This window comes from Panthera onca, chromosome D1 (genome assembly GCF_046562875.1).
Source record: "Panthera onca isolate mPanOnc1 chromosome D1, mPanOnc1 haplotype 2, whole genome shotgun sequence".
NCBI lineage: Eukaryota > Metazoa > Chordata > Mammalia > Carnivora > Felidae > Panthera > Panthera onca.
Genome location: NC_138348.1, coordinates 19,062,171 through 19,083,420, shown reverse-complemented (window position 1 = coordinate 19,083,420; position 21,250 = coordinate 19,062,171). Strand labels below are relative to the sequence as shown.

Below are 21,250 nucleotides of genomic sequence, written 5' to 3'. Positions count from 1 at the left end.
TGAATAATATGCTAATAACTCAGTCACTTTTTAAAGTAGGGTGGGATGTGCATGTGCACTTTGAAAACAGCTATGCAGCTGATGCAAAGGGGAAAAAATGAATGATACAGAAAATGCCTATGGCAGCCTATGCCATTTAGGGAAAACAACTGTATGTGATGTGGTTGTCTTTGTCAATGTTGGCAGATATAAAAAAAGATAACATTTGTAGACTTTACAGGTTTGTAAAACACATTCTCATGTACTCGCAAGAACTCTGCAGGGTGAGTGTTATTTCTTGTAGGAAAGGGAATTCCTGCAGGTTAAAAGGCTTGAGTGAAGGGCCCTCAGCCAACAAGTGGCTGAGGTGGTTCTCAGGTCCAGAGCTTCTAACTGCATCCCACGCTTTGTTGAACAAATTCTGTTTTGGTCAGCTCAGGCCGCCATAACAAAATATCATAGTCTGTGTGTGTGTGTATGTGTGTATTTTTTTTTTAATGTTTATTCTTGAGCGAGAAAGACAAGAGCATGAGCGGGGGAGGGGCAGAAAGAGAAGGAGACACAAAATCCGAAGCAAGCTCCAGGCTCTGAGCTGTCAGCACAGAGCCTGACGCCGGGCTCAAACCCATGAACCGTGAGATCATGACCTGAGCCGAAATTGGACGTTTAACTGACTCAACCACCCAGGCACCCCTAATAGTCTGGGTATCTCAAACAACGTGCATTTATTTCTCACAATTCTAAAGGCTGGGAAGTCCAAGATCAAGGTCCTGGCAGTTTCGGTTCCTGGTGAGGGCCTGCTTCTTGGCTTGTTAGATGGCTGCCCTCTCACTGTGTCCCCACATGGCCTTTCCTTGGTGCATGCATGTGGGGAGAGAGCTCTCTGTCTTCCTCTTCTTTTTTTAAAATTGTGTTATTTTTGAGAGAGACAAAGCACAAGCTTTAGAGAGAGGGAGACACAGAATCCGAAGCAGGCTCCAGGCTCCAAGCTTCAGCACAGACCCAATATGGGGCTTGAACAAATGGACTGCAAGATCATGACCTGAGCTGAAGTCAGACGCTTAACTGACTGAGCCACCCAGGCACCCCTCTGTCTTCCTCTTCTTATGAGGACTCTATTCCCATCATGAGAACCTCACCCTCAAGACCTCACCTAAACCTAGTTACCTTAGTTACCTTAGTTACCTGCCAAAGGTCCTACCTCCAGATGCCATCGCACTGGGAGGTAGGTCTTCAACATACGAATTTGGGGGCACAAACCTGCAGCCCATAACACTCTGCTTACATAGTATTGGCTACATCATCTGGGAATCTTTAGTAATGTTAGGAATATCTTTTGCATTTTTCTCACCTCAAAACATAAAATTCAGATGTTTCCATTGGCAGGCCTTTTTCTTTTCCTTGAGTGTGGAAAATAAACATCCTTATTTGAAAATTTCTTCAAAGGTGCCTTGTCCAAGGGTCTACAATATTTGAACCAAGTGTGTAACTCAGAGCTTTCAAAAGAATGGAATCTATTCATGTGCTATCAGTAAAATAAGTTTGCATGATATACGGTTTTTATTTATTACAGATGGTTGTTCTAGTTAAATAGCCTATAATGAATAAAATATAATAACCTTGGCTTAAAATAAAGAAATACTTGGTTTGGGATGGAATCCTGATGATGCTATGATGAATTTTTTTTATTTGACTCAGAGTGGGTCTCTTCTTATGAGATTAAAATGATCATGAGAATGTTTTCAAGGACAATGAAAAAAAGAAATGTACCATTATTTGTGTAACATCTCTGATAACTATAATTAAGTGGGTCTTTAAAAATGGAGTCAGATGAATTATTCCCTTCTAAGGCACTATCACCTTTTCTCCATAGCTACCTAAGGGAGGCTTTCTCTGTGGGGCGATATCTCACCCTGAGGGGTAAGGGAAGAGGGAGATGATAAGGCCTGGGGGAAGAAAGGAAAATAGCAAAAGGAGGGAAGTAGAATTTAGGGGACATTTTGTTCTTTGTTTTCCCCTTCAAATTCAGAAAGTACAAAAGACTTCTGGTACTTTTTACATTTCTAACTACTCTAAAACATTTTATGTGAAAATGGAGAGGTTCTTCAAAACATGGAGTGTATTTTTATGGTTATAAACTGCATTTAATGAATTTAGATTTAAGGAGCTAAAATTGGTAGGCATTGAATATAGTACTATTTCCCCAAGAGTCGCTCCTCTCCCCTAATTATCTTTTTCAGGACGGGATAGGGAGAGTGGTCCATGACTAAAATATCTTCAACCTTCATCTCTGTGCCCTGAGTTAAGCTCCCGGAAGTACTTTTTTTTTTTTTTTTTTTTTTTTTTAGATGGGACTGGATGGTTTCATACAACTCTAAAATGTTTCTGTCTCTATGAGAATTGTAATCCGACCCATGCAGGACAGAGGAATGGACTTGTTTCTCAATTTATCTTAATGCTTTATAATGCCTAATAGTAAGTACTGTATGTTATTATGTCTCATAATGGACATCTCTTACCACCCTACAGTTTTATTTCTATAGGGAAGAGTTTAAGAAGTACTGAAAAGATGATTTTATTTAAAAAAAATTTTTTTTTTACCATTTATTTTCAAGAGAGACAGAGACAGTGTGAGCTGGGGAAGGGCAAAGAGAGAGGGAGACACAGAATCCGAAGCAGGCTCCAGGCTTTGAGCTGTCAGCACAGGGCCCAACATGGGACTCGAACTCACAAACTGCGAGATCATGACCTGAGCCGAAGTTGGCCACTTAACCAACTGAGCCACCCAGGCACCCCGTGATTTTAATAAACCAGCTGTATCAGCCTGGATGTATTTACTCACTCAGCAAACATTTGAGTCACCTCTGTTATGCTCCAGGCATTGTGCTAGGTGCTGTATATACAAAGGTGACAGAGAATGATCCATGTTTGTTAGGAAGTAGACTGTTTGCACAATACATTATGCTAATAAGTTTACTAAGTTTAGAAGGTCTTTAGGAACACAGCTGAGAGAGTAAATAGCTTTACCTTGGAAGAAATGGGAATCATGAAAAGACAGTACACAGGGCTGGTGGCACAACTTGAGTCTTTTTTTTTATGTTTATTTATTTTGTGAGAGAGAGAGAGAGAGAGAGAGAGAGAGCATGCGAATGAGTGTGCATGCACGTGCGAGGGGAGGGGGGCAGAGAGCAAGGGAGAGAGAGAATCTGAAGCAGACTGCTTGCTCAGTGTGGAGCCTGATGCTGCAGGGCTGGATCCCACAACTGCGAGCTCATGACCTGAGCTGAGGTCAAGTGTCCCACGCTCAACTGACTGAGCCACCCAGGTGCCCCACAACTGGAATCTTAAATGATGAAATTTATAATATGGAAAAGATGGGGAAGGCTGAATGCAACAAGAGTTTCACAATGGAAAGTACCTGAAACTTAGGAGAATAGCAGATTGTTTATTTGGAGCAGATGTAGGGACAAAAGAGAACCAATGTATTATTTTTGGTTTTATTAATAGAAAAAATTATAAATAATACATGAGTTTATGTAGATTAGACCTCTTTGCTAGCATTCGCAGACCCACTATCCCGATACCCAGGGGAAAAATGAGACAAGTCTTTCCTTTTTTTTTTTTTTTTTTTTAAATGTTTATTTATTTATTTTGAGAGAGAGAGAGAAATAGAGCGTGAGCAGGGGAGGAGCAGAAAGAGGGGGAGAGAGAGACTCCTAAGCAGGCTCCACACTATCACTGCAGAGCCCCACGCAGGGCTCCATGTCATGAACGAGGGATCATGACCCGATCTGAAACCAAGAGTTGGATGCTTAACCAACTGAGCCACCCAGGCGCCCCAAGACCAGTCTTTCTGAGACCTATACAATTATCCTTAGGGAAAGATTATTTAAGAGATGTGAATCTGTTGAGCAAAATGAAAATAATGATGGCCAGACTTAGAAGGATGTTAAACATAAGACTATTCTGAATATGTTTTGTGACCTTTTAAGGTGTGAACCTAATAATGTGATAGTTTTAATATTGAGAGGGTTTAGCAGCATCTTGAGACTACTTATATGTGCAGTTCCTTCTCTGTCAATTCCGGACTTGACCCTACACTAATTTACAGTCCTCTGAGTAACCATGTGACTGGAGGAGCACGGCACCCAAGCTTGGAAGTAATGGAATGGTTTCAGACAGTGAGGACGCTCATTATTATATAGGTTTGTAGTTACAAGCAATATTTTTTTTCTCTGATTCCACAATTGTGGTTGGATGGCTTTCGGTGGACTGGTAAATAAAAAGGGAATAATGTTATCAACCCAGCTATTTCTTAGCTTCATTTCCCACAAGCCAGAGCTGATTTTCAGCCTTCATTTCTGGTGAGTTGACTGCCTTGAGCAGCTCATACCACTTGTCAGCTTTTTGCTTCTTAGTTTTTGGTCTCTGCCACTAGGCTGAGAAATAGTGGGCCAAGACCATCCAAGAATCATTCCAATCTGAAAAAAGGGAGGAGGGCATGATTGTATGTGGCCACAATTGTAAGTGGCAGGATGCCAGCCTACCCAGTTTGAAATACCAAGTGGTTTGACAGTAGGAATTATCAACAGTATTGAGTATCTTTGCATAACGGTGTGTAATATTCTAATAATGGCATTCTTTAGTTCTTTAATTTCTTTAACAGTTTACAACCACAAGATTTTACTGTGAGACACTGAGTAAATGGAGAGCCTGGAGGGAATGCCACATTGTCATCCTTCATAAATTTAATTGAAACGTTTAATGTAACCCCAGTGAAAACTGACTAAACAACTAAGGATAACCAATAAACTTTTGAAAAAGAATAGTAATGAAGGAGCATTGTACCACTAGAAATATTAAAATTGTTTTAAAGCTAGTATAATTATAACTAGGGCATTATGAAAGAATAGAAAATAGGACAATAAACAGACTATGATTTTGGAGTCAGAAGCTGATATGTACAAGTGGTCCAATGGCTTTATACTCCCACCTCGATCAGTCATATGTGGACATCATGGGAAAGGCATGATCTCAGTACAGGCAGCTCTGTGAAGCCGAGGCAATCCCTGAAGGGGCTGACACCTGAAAGCTCTCTGCTGATGATACTCCAATAGCCAAGGGCAACCAGAATTTCCTGGAAGGGGCAGTTGAGTGCCTATGTCTTTCCACTGCAACATCCAAATTCATTTGTTTGTGTACCTTTATCCTACACTTATAGGGTATTGATTTTAACTTATTACCCAGCTGTCATCCCTTGTGCCTTTGTGGTGGCCGAGGATCAGAGTACTCACAAGTACCTCTCCAGAGGCTTTGATAAAGTTCTTATTCTTCCCTAGGAGTGGGCTGTTGCTGAGTGGTGTGGACTGGTGGTCTTATGAAGAGCCTGGGTTTAGGGAGGTGGTGAAGGAGGAAATGAAGGTTGTATTATGTGTATATGGTACCCACGTCTGGTCCAGGTGCTTTATTACCTCCTCAGATTAGAGGATGTTTGTTCATCTGTGTGATTTCTGTTGGCGGGGTCAGATGAGGGCTGGTAGGTGATGGGAAGGGGGAAGATGCCTAGATTTAGTTCCCCAGTTCCTTCAGGAAGCCAGCTACCTCCCACCTCAGCTTTTAGAATACTCCTCATAATTCTCTTCTGATTGCCTGGGCCCCTGTCCCGTCCTATTCTTATGTACATGCTGCTCTTTCTCTCCATCACAACTTGGCGGCGGTAGTGGGGACAGTGCATGGAATCCTTAAAGCCTGTCCATGGGCCCAGTCAAGAGCATGCATATCTCATAATCCTGGAAAGGAAATGTGAGGGGAGTTTGCTGGACTCTGGGGAAATTTTCCTCACTCTCTAGAAGGGACATGTAACAGGATGTTGCATTTCTGCCACTGCACGTTGCTGTCTGCATGGGATGTTTGGAAGGGCAGTGGCTTTCGTGAAACCAGGAGGGGAGCCAGCCTAAGGGAATAAGAGAGGAGGGAGGAAAGACTCTGGATCCTTTGTGATACTGTTGAGCAACTGAACAAAATAGACCCAAGTTCTTGTCTTTACAAAGCTTAATGTGGGGCTGGGGGGAGGGGGAGGGATGATAGCAAATACAGGTATTATTAAGATACATAGTATATTAGAGGATGGGTGGTTAAGTGCCATGGAATGAAATAAAGCTGGGAAGGGGGACCGGGGGTGCTAGTGGAGAAGTGGTTGCATTTTTTTTAAAGGTAGTCAAGGAGGGTTTCCATGAAGAGGTAACATTTGCCTAAAGATCCAACAGACACAGGGATGCAGAAGAGCATTCTAGGCAGAGGGAACCGTAAGTGCAAAAGCCCTGAGTGTGTTTCGGGAGTTTAAAGACTTGCTCGGGGCCTGTGCAGCTAGAACTGGGGACACCCAGAACAGGGAGGTGGAGGTGAGTTCAAAGCAGTGTTAGGCTATCACGGCTGACTGTGACCCTCACTGTAAGCCAGCTGGAGCTCTGGGGGTTTGGTGGGGGTGGGGTGGGGGGGGGGGAGATGTCAGCAGACCTACTTTGCAGAAGAAGCTCACGATGGAGGCAGTCGAGCCCAGGAGAAGAACAGCAGTGTTAACTGGAGTAGGACATGATTCAGGGTAATTCAGGGTCAAGTTCAAAATTGTATTTACCTTGAAAAACTTGCATCAGAAGCCATTTTGCTTATCCTAAAGTGAGTACAAAGAAAAGCTTACTTGAGGGTTCTTATTAAACAAAATGACATTCTTTCCAAAAGGGTCTCTGAATATTTTTAGCAGCCCATCTATAATAAGACTCTATGTTATAAGTACATTCCCCAAATCCTGTGAGATTTAAAAGAGTAAATTTGATTCAGGGGTTGTGAGGTGGCTTTTATTACTGGAGAGAATTTTCCTAAATGTCAGTGTATAGCACTGGTGTGGAAACATACTCTGCTTTTCTCAAAATAAATAGATAAGTTTATCTTATTTTATTCCTGAATAAAGTTTTACATTTAATAAAAGGTATCCTTCAGCATTTTGATTTGGCTCTTTTTTTCTTGTGAATCTGTGGCTCTAGTAAGGGCAGTGTTCTTTACTTTCTGGTGATAAATCCTGGGAACCATTTATAATAAGACCTGTTGAACCAGCTATTATAAAATGACAACTGTGTATGTGGCTCTCCATTACATGAACACATATAATAACTCATTTATATTGGAATAGTAAGTGTGCCTTTAACACCAGATACGATATTTTGTAGGTCAGATATTCTCATCTCTAGTTCGTTCATGGGTTCCTACCTAAGGTCAATACTTCCTTGAGACTAAGAAACTGATCTCTCGTGAACCAGCTCTTTAGTGGTGGATCAAGAACGGTGACCTGTGTGGATCAATGTTCCATACTCTGTGATGAGCCAGCATCAACTTCAAATGAAGAAAAATCTATTTTTTTGGAAGCAGGGTTTTTAAATTCTTTTGGATTCTCATCAAGTTCCAAAGAGTAAACATTCTTGGTTACCTGAACTTCACTAAGTGAAGTGAGGACAGGGTTAGTGGAGGAGAGAGGGGACCAACATTTATGGAGTGCCTCTTGTATATCACTAGATACCACACGAGCCTCGAATCTTAAGCTGGGTAGCCTCACCTTCATTTTCGGGAGAGGTTGCTGAGTGAGGCTCACGGAGGAAATGTGACTTGCAAAGCCATTTAGCAAATGGCTCAAAGCCATTTAGCAAATATGTATGAAAGTAAAATTGGTACCCATGCCTGGGGGACCTCATAGTCCATGCCATCTTCTCAAATGGGCTCATGAGTGAGGGCAGAAGTAAAATTCTGCATTACCTCAGTGAGGTCAGTTTCTCCAGAGTCTCATTTCTCAATCTGTTATTTTCATTAGCTCTGTTTGTACCTCAGTAGTCCCGTACAAAGTAGAAAACTGAGTGAGGTCTTTTCTTATGTCACTTTGCAGCTGTATTCTTGTGCGTTTTGTGTGGATTCGTTAATGTAGTGGCTATTAACTATTAACCAAGCCTCTAAATTCCATTACGATCATACTAATTTTATTTCCATTTTAAGAAGATGTACTTTTTTTTTTTTTTAATGTTTATTTATTTTCGAAAGAGAGAGCAAGCAGAGGAGGGGCAGAGAGAGGAGATACAGAATCCAAAGCACACCCCAGGCTCTGAGCTGTCATCAGAAAGTCCAATGAGGGGCTCAAACTCATGAACCACGAGACAGGACCTGGGCCAAAGTCAGATGCTTAACCGACTGAGCCACCAGGTGCCCTAATAAGATGGACTTTTATATATCACACTTTAAAACATTTTGGAATATAAATCCTTCTTCCTGAAATTATGAAGCATCGTTTGCAATTAAAATCACAAAACCAGTGATATTTAAACAGTATATAACATTATGATACGAATCATGTTTTATTATTTGTTTTTTATTTTTTTATTGTTTATTAATTTTGAGAGACAGAGACAGAGAGCAAACAGGGAAGGGGCAGAGCGAGGGGGAGACACAGAATCGGAAGCAGGCTCCAGGCTCTGAGCTCTCAGCACAAACCCTGATGCGGGGCTTGAACTCACAGACCACAAGATCATGACCTGAGCTATAGTCGGCCGCCCAACCGACTGAGCCACCCAGGTGCCCTACATGTTTTATTATTTGTACCTACAGGCCTAAAAAGGAGTCATTACTGATTTATAGAGGAAGAACTGATTAAGGAGCAGTCAGCCAGCTCTGTAACAACATTGGAATTTTTATTGCAGACTTATTGTGTTGACTCTGTATCATCTCTTAGATGGTCTCATGATTGCTTAAAATTATCCTGGTCTAAATTTCATATCGAATTGGACAGGGAAAAGGGTTTGAAAAGATAATGTCATCAGTTGTTTTCCTCTTAATTGTCATGTTGTAATTCTCCCTCTCTCTCTCCATTTGTGTTTTTTTTTTTTCCCTAGGAGAAAAATTCAAGGTGGAAACAATGACCATTGCTGTTGACTTTGCATCAGAAGATATTTATGATAAAATTAAAACAAGCTTGGCAGGCCTGAAAATTGGTGTTTTAGGTTTGTATCTTTGTCGCATTTATAGATTCTTCTTACATTTACTAATTGCCTTTTACTATGATTGTACATTCCCTTTTTGGATTAGGTATTCAGTTGGTAAAATGAGTAGTGAGAAGAAAACAGTCTTGTTATACAATTGATTATTAGATGGCATTAATCTATATACATTTAGGTCTTTGTGTTTTCTATTTTAATGACTATTTTACAATTTTGCTTGTTTTCTCTATTTTCTGTCTCTCATTCTCTTTGTATGTATTTAGATATGATTCTATCATAATAATTCTTTAAGGTGGGTGATACCCATTTTGACAGGGGAGGAAATGGAGGCCAAGGAAAGTGTTTCTCAACCTTTTGTTTGTTACCACCCTTCTCTCACCCAAAGAGCCCTTTTAGACATTACTTTCTCCTAATCTTCCCTCTCATGAAGTATGTCTTATTTATGTACTATGTGTATATCTGTGCCTTAACAGACAAAGAATAAGATCTTACACTACCCACTCCCTGAGCCAGTTTTTGTACCACTGGGATGGATCACCCCAGCTGAGAATATGTGGCTGAGAGTCTTGCCTAAGGTCATGTGAATACCAAGTAGTAAAGTCAGGATTCTGCCCTCTATTTGTTTTTTCCAAGTCTGCTACTTCATTTTGTTATATCTTGGCTACCTTGCTCTTATTAATTACTAAAAAGCGATGCTGTTGCTAAGATAGGGCAGGTATTGAACATTATTATGGAAAAGAGTCACCACATTTTAAGGGAAAAAAATGGGCTCTGTGAAAGTACTCATCACTTTTTGAGTCATTTCCAGAAAGACACAGAACATCTAGTGCAGAAAAGCTTTGCTTCTCTGCCAAATTTCTTTATCCCACTGCCTAAATTGGTGTGAGCCTGGTTGGTAATTGTCATCATTTTCTTCTGGGGGTTATCAGAGGAGAAAAAATGAAGAGAAAATAATTAAAAAAAAAAAAGTCTTGGTGCCTGGGTGGCTCAGTCGGTTGGGTAGCTGACTTCGGCTCAGGTCATGATCTCACAGCTCATGAGTTTGAGCCCCATGTTGGGCTCTGTTGTGACAGGTTGGAGCCTGGAGCCTGCTTCAGATTCTGTGTCTCCCTCTCTCTCTCTCTCTGCCCCTCTCCTGCTCACACTCTGTTTCTCTCTCTCTCAAAAATAAATAAACATTGGGGCGCCTGGGTGGCTCAGTCGGTTAAACGTCCGACTTCAGCTCAGGTCACGATCTCGCGGTCCGTGGGTTTGAGCCCCGCGTTGGGCTCTGGGCTGATGGCTCAGAGCCTGGAGCCTGCTTCCGATTCTGTGTCTCCCTCTCTATCTACCCCTCCCACGTTCATGCTCTGTCTCTCTGTGTCTCAAAAATAAATAAAAAGGTGTGTTCCTATTTTTTAAAATAAATAAATAAACAAACATTAAAAAAATTTTTTTTAAAGTCTATTTATTTTTGAGAGAGAGAGAGCGCACAAGCACATACACGGGGGTGAGGGGCAGAGAGAGAGGTAAAGAGAGAATCCTAAGCAGCCTCCACGCTGTCAGCTCAGAGCCCCACTCATGGCTCAATTCCACAAACCATGAGATCATGACCTGAGCCTAAATCAAGAGTCAGACTCTCTGATTGAGCCCCACATCCGGCTCTGAGCTGACAGCACAGAGCCTGCTTGAGATTCTCCATCTCCCTCTCTCTCTGCCCCTCAGCCCTGCATGTGTGCTTGTGCTCTCTCTCACTCTCTCTCTCTCTCAAAATAAATAAATAAATAAATAAACAAACAAACAAACAAACAAACAAACTTAAAAAAAGTTTCCTAACCTTTCTTTAGTTGAGACCCCACCTCCCCTCCTCATACTGTAGAGTGGTCTTTTATATAATTTCTGGATAAGACAATAAAAGAAAAGAGTTACATATATGTAGCCTATGTAGTGCCCTTGGACCTGCAATTCACCCTGGCCTTGACGTGCTGTGCTTCAGCTCCTGCCTGGTCCCTATCACATAACACCACACCCTGCCTACCCACACCACTACTCTCCCACTTATAGGAGAGCCCATGGCAAAAGGTGAATGGAGACATGGGTGTGGTTTTTGCCCATGTGTCTACATGTTCTTCTCTAAATACATGCATTGCCTGGAATCTTTTACAAGTTCCTCCTTCTTAGCCCAGTTCTGGAATACCCAGAACACCACTAACATCTATAAAATTCTTGTCATTTCAAACTTCCTAATCAGCAGCAGCTGTAACTTACTAGTTAGGATAGACACGGCCATGGTCCATTCTCCACCCTTTCAAACTAGTTGTACATGGATAGGGGAATGAAGGCTGGCTTAAGCGCAGAGGTAGATTGAGTATCCCTAATGAGAAGAGATTTGTCTTGAACTTCTATTCTTGGAGAATAATTTTGTTTCAGAAATAGTTCATGATTGTTTAAAGCTTTGTATAACTTTTAGCTGCTTTTCACTGGGTAACTTTGAAACTATAGATACTCTGAGACAATGGTGCTGAAGATGGGAAATGTCAGGCATCATTTTCCCGGAGGGCTGGAGGATTATAAAAGGCAGTCTCAGCTGTTCTTTCCTGACCCAACATATAGAGAGTTTACAGTGTGAGTTTAGGCACAGTAGAGAGATCTGTGAAGGATGAGAGTACAGGGCATGTGGTGCCCAAGCACATTTCCCCACTTCTGGAACCCTAGGACTTGTGTCTACACCTAAGTCTGTATTTAGACATAAAGACTGATATTTTCCAGGCCTCATATGCTAATGGAACCCTTGTTCTTACAGTCCAGCTCCTTAGTAAATTGCAACCTGTAAGGTAGCAGTTTGTACCCTCTTTATGCTTTCATTCATTTTTTCGTCAAAGAACCAGAGACATAGCAACAAACAAGAAAGCGCCTGACTTCATGTAGTATAATGTTCTAGTAGGAAAGACAGCACTTTTGAGAAGGGCAGGGTATGGTGTAGTAACAGTATAAAGGGGAAGAGGGAGTTGATATAGGGCACAGTAATGGTGACTTGGCCTAGGCCGTGGGGTGGGAGAAAGGAGGATTCCAGAAATACTAGGAAGTAAATGAAGCAGACTTTTGTGAGAGATTGCAAGGGGGATGAAGAAGAGAGCACTCATGGATGACTTTCAGGTTTCTGGCCTGAGAACCTGGTCAATGGGGCCATTTACTAAAATGAGGAATCCTGAAGGAATCTTGTTTGGGATGAGGATCGTTTAAGTTTGGGGTTCATCCAGGATGCCCAAGTGGGGTTGTTAAGTTGATAGTTGGATATATGGATCTAGGATTGATTTATTTATTTGCTTATTTATTTAAAGTAGGGTTTTCTCTGTCTCTTTTTTTTTTTTTAAGTTTATTTATTTTTTAAATAATGTCTACAGCTAATGTGGGGCCCAAATTCATGATGCTGACATCAGGAGTCCCATGCTCTACCAACTTAGCCAGCCAGGTGCCCTGGATCTAGGTTTTAGTTGAGCTATGAACAGGAGATAGAGTTTGGAGATTAGTTATCTGTAAATAGTAATCTCATTGAAACATTGAGACTAGAGCTCATCCAAGGCGAATATAGAGAATGTAAGGAAAAAACTGAGGACAGAGCTCTTTTGAGTTCCCTTCCCTATCATCAAAGAAAGGCTGCTTAGAATATTAGTGTGAAGGAGGGATAGTTTTTGCTCAAGTTCAGCCCTTGTCTGATAGAAATATAGAAATATAACATGAGCCAGTGTGTCATTTTAACTTCTCTAGTAGCCACATTTAAAAAAAGTAAACAGTAACAGATAAAGTTCATTTTGGTAATGTATTTTATTTTAGCCCTCCATATCCAAAATATCACCTTAGCATGTAATCCATATAAAAAGTTATTGAAATAGTTTGCATTCTTTTTCTCATACTACGTCTTCCTTTCCTACATATGTTATGCTTGCAACATTTCTCATTTCTGATTAGCCACATTTTAAGTGTTCAGTAGCCATATTGTGCCCAGTGAGGGACATCTTTGCTTCCAGTTCATACTGGCTGTCTCTCATCCTCAGTTTGTGTGGGTGAGCCATAATTTTTACATTTTTCTTAGGCTTTAACAGGGTTTTCAGCCAGGAGCAATTTTGCATTGTCTGGCATTGTCCAGAGACATTTCTAATGGTGACTAATTGAGGGAGGAGGTGGAAGAATTTCTAGTAGCCCCTAGTGGGTCAGGTCTAGCGGGTCAGGGAAGCTGCTAAACATCCTACAACACACGGACAGACTCCCACAGCAAGGACATCACCTAAAATCTTAGTAGTGCTGAGGCTGAGAAACCCCGCTTTAAAGTTACACTGCAATTAAACTGATTGATTACTTATTGGCATACACACACACACACACACACACACACACACACAACTTACATGCATAAATTTCTATTTGGTGACAAATCGATGATAAAAATAATTGTAGCTTATGTTTGCATAATCCTTTCAAGTCTATACCACCATCTTCACGTACATTATCTTATTAACTGGCTGAGTGTTTCGTTTTCTTCCTACTCTATTACAACTGTCTCCTTAATCATAAGGTGTACATAATTATTGACAATTATTAGCAGATAGACTTACATTGCATCGTAATTTTGTCAAGGTTTTGGAGGGAACTACTAAAACACCTTATAAATATAAATATAAATATAAATATAAATATAAATATAAATATAAATATAAATATAAATATAAATATAAATATAAAACACTTTATGAGCTACATTTTATCACTAGGTCATATTTCAACTCTAATCTTACAGTTCGTTCTCTAGTGTAGAACAGGTTGTATTGTAGAACCTGTTGTTGGGGGAGGAATCTAATGTTTATGTTTTCTTTTTATGTATTTTTTTCTTTTAAAAAATATTTTTAAATGTTTATTTTGGAAAGAGAGAGACACACACACACAGTGTGAGCGGGGGAGGGGTAGAGAGAGAGGGAGACACAGAATCTGAAGCAGGCTCCAGGCTCCGAGCTGTCAGCACAGAGCCCAACACAGGTCTTGAACCCATGAACCACGAGATCGTGACCTGGGCCGAAGTCAGACACTTAACCAACTGAGCCACCCAGGTGCCCCCGTTTCCTTTTTTTTTTATAATTCCCTGGGTATGTATCTTCACCTTCCTCCCTCTTTGCTCCCCACCCAGATCCCACATACCCTAACCTCTGTCTCATAAGGAGGAAATAATCTCATTTATTCTCCTTCCTCCTTCGTGTAATGTCATGGCCTCACCTTTCTTACATTTGCTAGAATAATAAACATGTAGATGGATTTCTGGTAAGACCTAGCAATCTATATGAAGGCGTAGAAAGGAATTTTTTCTACTGAGTATTAATGAAACTGGGAATGATAAAAGGAAAAATAAATCACCAAGGTATACTCCATTTGTTTGGATAGCATTAACCACCAAAGTATATAGTCAGTGCTTAATAAAGAAAATGAGCATTGTCAGAATTTCAAAGGAAAATGCTAAAGCCCTTTGTCATGAAAGAAACATCAAGTTTTCGGTAAGATAAGTGGGAAGAAAATGGCCATGAATTGTTTGAATTTATACTGAAAGGTCACAGTAACTTGATAGACTATAAATGCTTAAGGTTGAGAAGTTGGATTCTTAACTCTGTTATGTAAAATAAGTAAGCATCTGCTGTCTTCTTTCAGGCAAATGCCAAGAAACACAGATTTGAGAAAGCTTAAAAAACTTCAACTATTTAGAGAAAATGACATCAATACTGCTTTGAATAAGCAAACAATCGGGTTAACAAAATGCAAATGCTACAATGCTTACTTGCTTGCTTCCTCAGGAGAGATTCTCATGTGTGCTCCACTGTTGGTTTGGAGGACTTGGCATAACACATCGCAGGAGGCGTATTTTACCAAGGCCAAAAGAGTAGCCTTGGATTTGAAGTATGCCACAGACAACACTGTTTTCAAATTCCACTACTATGACTTTTTTTTAACCTTTAAAAAGTGACATTCTTTGTCCTAGAAGAAAAAATAAAAAGGTCTTCATGGAGAAAACAGCTACTTCATTTGTGAATCATTAAAAAAAATCAATCACAGCTTTATTCAAGCTCTTAATGCGTCCTAGACCAAGAATCTCACCATGCCAAACGCTATCAAGGTCTTCTCCATGCATACATACTGTCATGCTTTGTGTAAGTTGCAGAATCAAGAGACTTAGTTGGTACAGGCTGATGTGACGCTGTGCTGGCTTAGTGTATTCAGGAGTGTTTATTACCTGTTGACCTTTTCCTATGTGCATGCAGTGCCATAATTTTCTGAAGAGGCATCATTTTAATAGTGTAATATTAAAAATAGTATAGACAATAGCAATAGTATAAATAACAGTATAGATAATAGTATGTAGCCAACAATAGTATAGATAATAAAAGTCAATTAATTGCAAAAATTATTGACTGCAAAAGCTAGAATAGAACTTACTCTTCTTTTTCTTCCCATGCCATTTTAAGTGAATACTTGCTCCGCTTATGTATTTGATGGGATATTTTCTTTTAATTTGTGTCCTTCTTTTCTCCTCAGCTAAATGCAAAGATATCTTTTTGTTATCTTTGCCCATGCAGCCTTATAGTTTATGGGTAATGCTTTGGAGGCATGTGTTCCATTTTTCTCCTCTAAAACCTAGTATTTTCCAGAATGTTACAAGATAGAGAATGGTCAAATGTTGAGAATATTTATCCTCAAATATGGTTTGAGCAGAGATGAATAGTTAAGATCAGTCTACTCTATCTCTGTTTATACTTAAGTCTTTAAAACTTCTCAACAGAAGGCCCAAGAATATTATTCACTACTCAGGGAAAGGGCCAGTTCGCTTCCAAATGGCAAACTCCTAGGTTATTTGGGTTGGAATCCAGAGGTGACTTCCTTATATAGTTCAATATAAGTCCCCAATATAAGTCCCCAATATATCAAAGGAAGAGAAATAGGTATAGGCTGAGGAGAGAGAGCCAAGGCCTGTAGGAACTGGGTTGTGGAAAATTCTTCAGGACCGCTGGGAAGGAAGGAACTTGTTAAGAGTTGCGTAGCTTCCCAGTCCCAGCTGACTAAGGAAGTTACAAGTAGAAGAGTCTTGCTTCTTCAGAGGATTTAGAAATTTATAAAGCTACTTGTTAACTTCTTGCTCTCTTCAGGAACTTTACCAGTTAGAAATTAGCTTTAAGTTGACTTTTAAAATGTCTCCGAAAGGGCCAGTGACATCTTCATTTACATCTTATTGGGATTAGTACATTTAGTTTATGACCTTGATGGATTAGTCACCTGCAGGAAATGGCTGTTGTAGTTAGTGAAAGACGTGAAAAAATCATTTTGAAATGGAAAGGAAGAGACTTAAAGAGGAAACTGTAGAAGGGTACAGCTGGCTTAGTCGGTAGAGTGTGTGACTCTTGATCTCAGGGTCCCCCGAGTCCTCAAGCCCCATGTTCAACTGTAGAGATTACTTAAAATCTTAAAAAAACAACAAAAAAGAGGAAACTGTAGTGGTAGGTTGGTCAGTGGGGTGTTGTGAAAGGGAGGAAGAATAGAAGGGCAAGAGAAAGTTAGTTGAGAGAGTACCAAAGATAAATTTTCATGTTTGGAAATACCACCACCTGCCCCCATAGCTCAGGTATAAAATGGCTCACGCCCAAGAAAGGGCAGAGGCTATTAGCTTAAGTATACAGGAAAGGCTTACAGGAACATGATGGGATGATAGAACAGATGGTCGTTTGCCTATTACATCAGGATATGATTTATGGGTTTAAGACACTTCCAAAACTTCCCTTTTGTAATGCAATCCAATTTTGTCCCTAACCACCCAGAGTTAATGTGCACTCCACAAGTTCAGGGCATAGTCCCCAACAAGACTGCCCTTAGTTCAAATATAGCAGTCTCCAGGCCACCTGCACTTCTGACCAACGGGCTACAAATTTGGGGGTTCCCATCACCCCTTCAGGTTTGATAATTTGCTAGAACATCTTACAGAACTAGGAGAGCACTATACTCACAAGTAGAGTTTTATTATGAAGGATAGGAATTAATACTAGCCAAATAAAGAGACCCATAGGGCAAGATCTGAGAGGGTTCTGAACTCTGTGCCTCTCTGTGGGGTTAAGGTGAACCCCCTCCCTGTGCTTAATGTTCACCAACCAGAAAGCTCAGTGTCCAGAATTTTTATTGGAGTTTCATTATGTAGACATGATTAATTGAATCTTTGGCTATGTGACTGAACTTCGTTTCTAGTCCCTCTCCCTTTTCGCAGGTTGGGCTGGCTCAAGGCCTTAGCCTCCTAGTCACACAGTTTGGTCTCTTTGGTGACCAAGCCCTATCCTGATTCATCTCATTAGCATAATCTCAGTTGTGATCCAAAGGCCAACCAACCTGGCTGGCTCAGTCAGTAGAGCAGGCAGAGCATGTGACTCTTGGTCTCAGGGTCATGAGTTCAAGCCCTACGTTGAGTGTAGAGATTACTTAAATAAATAAAGCTTAAAAAAAAAAAAAAAAAAGGCCCACCATGAATTACAAAGAAACTCCTATCATCTTGGAAATAGCAAGGGTTTAGAACCTCTACCCCAGAAATCTGGGACAAAGACCAGACAAATACTTTATTATAGGGCACCTTTCCTTTCTGTTTGTTGATTGATTCATGTACTAATTCATTCAACACATAAAATTCCAGAGATACGGCAGTAAATAAAACTGATACTCATTCTGCTTTTATGGAAGGCAGCTATTGAACAAGCTGTGAATGTAATGAAAGAATATGTTACTGAGAAAGCTGAGGGTGTCAGAGATGGTCTCTGAGAAAGTAATATTTAAAGTGAGCCCTAAAGGCTGATTAACCCTGGGAGAAGAGATGTGGGAAGGGTTTCCAGGTAGAAGAAAAGGCTGGAGGTGAATGTGCTTGACAGGTTGGAGGAACTGATGGAAGAACTGTAAATCTAGAGCACGGACTGCAAAGGGGACAGTGGCCAGTCAGGAGATAACCAGGACCAGTTCATGAAAGGCTTAGAAAATCAGGTTAATAGGTTTGGGCTCTACTGGAAAGACAGTATAGACATTGTAGAGTTTTAAGCAGTAAATTGACATCATTTTAGAGAGATTATTCTGACTTCAAGTGGAAGAGGGCAGGAATTGATAAAAGGAAACCAGTAAGCTTCTTTCAGCAATGACACAGAAGATGACAGTGGTTACATTAGGATTCAGGCACTGGGAATGGTTAGAAGTAGCCTGACTACAGAGATGTTTAGGAAGTAGAAACAGGACCAGTGTCTATTGAGAGAGGGTCCTCATCAGAGGTTTTGTCTGATAGAAGCACTGATTAATAACAATAGCAGTTGTTTGGTGTGTCCAATCATTATTGCCAACATCCCCAAGTGCTTCTATATGCCAGACACCATGCTAACAAATCTCATGTAATCCTCAACAGTACTATAAAGTAGACATTACTGCTTCTGTGCCCATTTTAGGACAAGAAACAGACTTAAGGAGGTTAAATATTGTCCAGGATTATACAAGTAGTGGTTTGCAATTTGCAGGTTCTGACTTGAGCAACTCTGTGCTGTTTCCCTAAGACAAGAAACCCTAGATCGGGAGAAAATTCTGTAAAGAAAATGATGATTTCACTTTGGGATATGTTAAGCTTGAGAGAGCTATGAGAAGTCCAAGTGGAGATTCAAGTGGACCTGTGGATCCCTGGCACCAGTGCCCTCCTCTGTGTTGAATGAGGCCAAAGCCTGGGGCTGCCAATCACAGCAAGTGGAATAGATACATGGATTTTTTTTTTTTTTTTTTTTTTTTTTTAAGACTAGGAGACTCATCAGGAACATTATCAGACTAAGTATAGTGCCGTATAATTCCATTAGATGTGTTGGATGAGATTGGATTTCTAAAGTGAGAATAAGACTTAGAATTCAAATGTGTCTCCTTTCACTTGAAAACCACTAATGGTATTAATTAAAGCAGAACCTTTAACTTAAAACTGGGTAATTAGCTGTGATCTCAGAAATGTAAACAGAACCATAATGCATGAAGTTGACGAATGTTCCTCCCATTCGCTCAGATTTAACCACCAACCTCCTGTCATCCTTCTTTCCTCCTCTCTTCTGAGTTTATGGATGGCAGATCTTACCTAGTTTTGTAATGAGGATCACATAGCAATTTATAATTAAACAGTAGAAATAAAGTGTTCTGTTGTGTTGCTTCTGACTCAGTCTTAACTTTTCAATTTCTGATTAAAGGCACTGCAAATTTAAAGCCTTGTAAACTCTCTTTTATTTAGAAATTGCTACTCACAAGTGTATGAAAACTGTAAAGTTTGCAAAATGTTTTACATGGTGTTCCAAATATCATCTGTCAGAGTATGAACATGTGCTAGCTACAGCAATATGTTAAATAAGGCAAAGAAGGAATTTTCTTTGCCTCACTTTGCAAACTCTCTATAGACTGTCAGACTAGATCTACTTGAAAGAAATAGAGGGTAGAGGAACAACTGGGATACCCTTAATCAGTACGAGCAGTTATTCTGGCTGTTTCCACAGGATCTCTCCACTTTGCTGCTGTCCACATATGATAAAAGCAGGGACTTTGCCTCTCCTGCTGCATCTCAGCACCTAGAATAGTGTTGGGTACAGAGTGGTTCAGGAACTACCTGTTGAATTAATGACCACACAGGGGCACCTGGGTGGCTCAGTCGGTTATGTGTCCAACTCTTGATTTTGGCTCAGGCCGTGATCTCATAGTTTGTGAGTGTGAGCTCTGCATTGGGCTCTGCACTGACAGTGCGGAGCTTGCTTGGGATTCTCTCTCTCTCTCTCTCTCTCTCTGCCCCTTCCCTGCTTGCTCTCTCTCTCAAAATAAATAAACTAAAAACGAAGAAGAAGAAGAAGAAGAAGAAGAAGAAGAAGAAGAAGAAGAAGAAGAAGAAATGATCACCCAAAAATAAATGCTCTTCCTCTTCCACTGATTAACATACTGATATGTTCCAGGAATTGGGTTAAAGATTTGATCCCTATCATTTCTTAAATTATTAGCCCTGTTTTATATATAAGGACATTGAGAAAACCGAGGCTCACTGGGGTGAAATCACTTGCCTCTTGTCAGGAGCTCGTAGTAGTAGAGCTAGGGCTGAAACTTGGGTCTGTTGGACCCTGTGAGTTCAAAAGCTTAAGATGGGAGAAGTTTCTACCTGCTTTTGGCTTATACGCTATTCCTGAAGTCTGCATTCAAAAAAACTCAGTTTGTTTTGAAAAGGGATGAGTGGCAGCATTTTTTTTCGAATCCATTTTATTAATGAACTATAATAGGTTTTCCATTTCTCTAGTCTTTAATTTGAGTGCTTGGGCTGGATTAGTCTGTATCACTATAAATGTGACTGAAATTACCTTTAACATCTGTACTTTGATATGATGAGTGGGAAATCGGGAATACTTTACGTTATTTGACATCTACTGGGAAGCCCAACCATTAGATGATGTATTTTTATATTACCTTAATTTCTTACGCCTCTGATTAATCTAAAAAAAGCAGATTGAAGGTGTTTTGTGTGTGGTCACCTGTATCGGTTATCACTGTTTCTTCAAGTAGATTTTCATTTTCTAGTAACTTAGTGTATTTTCCTCCCTCATGCCCAACCAGATACCAAATATCTGATTTTCTAATGACATCACTATCTCAAAAGCAGATGGTTTTAATAAATGATTCGAAGTTTGGTAAGGTCAGAAACAGCGGCAAATGAATTTAGAAGAAACAGAAATCTTGTGTATGTTCTTTTTAAGTATGAGAGATGTGGAAGTGATTTTTAGCAATCATATGATACAGAATATCTACATAACATTTCAGAATTACTCTGGATTTTGAGTCTTTATAATACAATACTTTATCAGTATTGGTGTTTTCAGAAGTTCTGCATGGGGGTGTGGGAGGGCACTGCTGAGCACCAGGCATTGACTGTTCTTTCCAGCGAGGGCCAGCTCTTTTAGAATTGCTCCTTTCACCACCGCGTCCTTCTTTTTCCAATTACCCTGCCCTTGTTCTTGGTCTTTTGTGACCTCTGCTCTCTGTTTGCCTCATCTGTTCTCTCGAACTTTTCTTATCTTAGCACTCCAATGAGAAGCTGACAGGAAAGATTGCCTATCTGTTCATGATCCTGTGGTGATTGTTGAAGTCCTAGTTGGAATTCTGAGATGACATGGGCATCCTTTGTTTTTGGAAAGACACAGTGTCTTTTATGCGAG

The 21,250-nt window shown here is 40.2% G+C and overlaps 1 protein-coding gene across 1 annotated transcript in view; it reads left to right on the top strand.

The window, feature by feature from the left end:
• The window catches only part of HSD17B12 (hydroxysteroid 17-beta dehydrogenase 12), a 165,413-nt gene that overhangs the window by 95,641 nt on the left and 48,522 nt on the right, over positions 1-21,250 (top strand). The window contains exon 4 of the mRNA XM_060606434.3: positions 8,907-9,014. Within this exon, the coding sequence (XP_060462417.1) occupies positions 8,907-9,014 (108 nt within the window). The remainder of the gene's footprint in view (positions 1-8,906; positions 9,015-21,250) is intronic.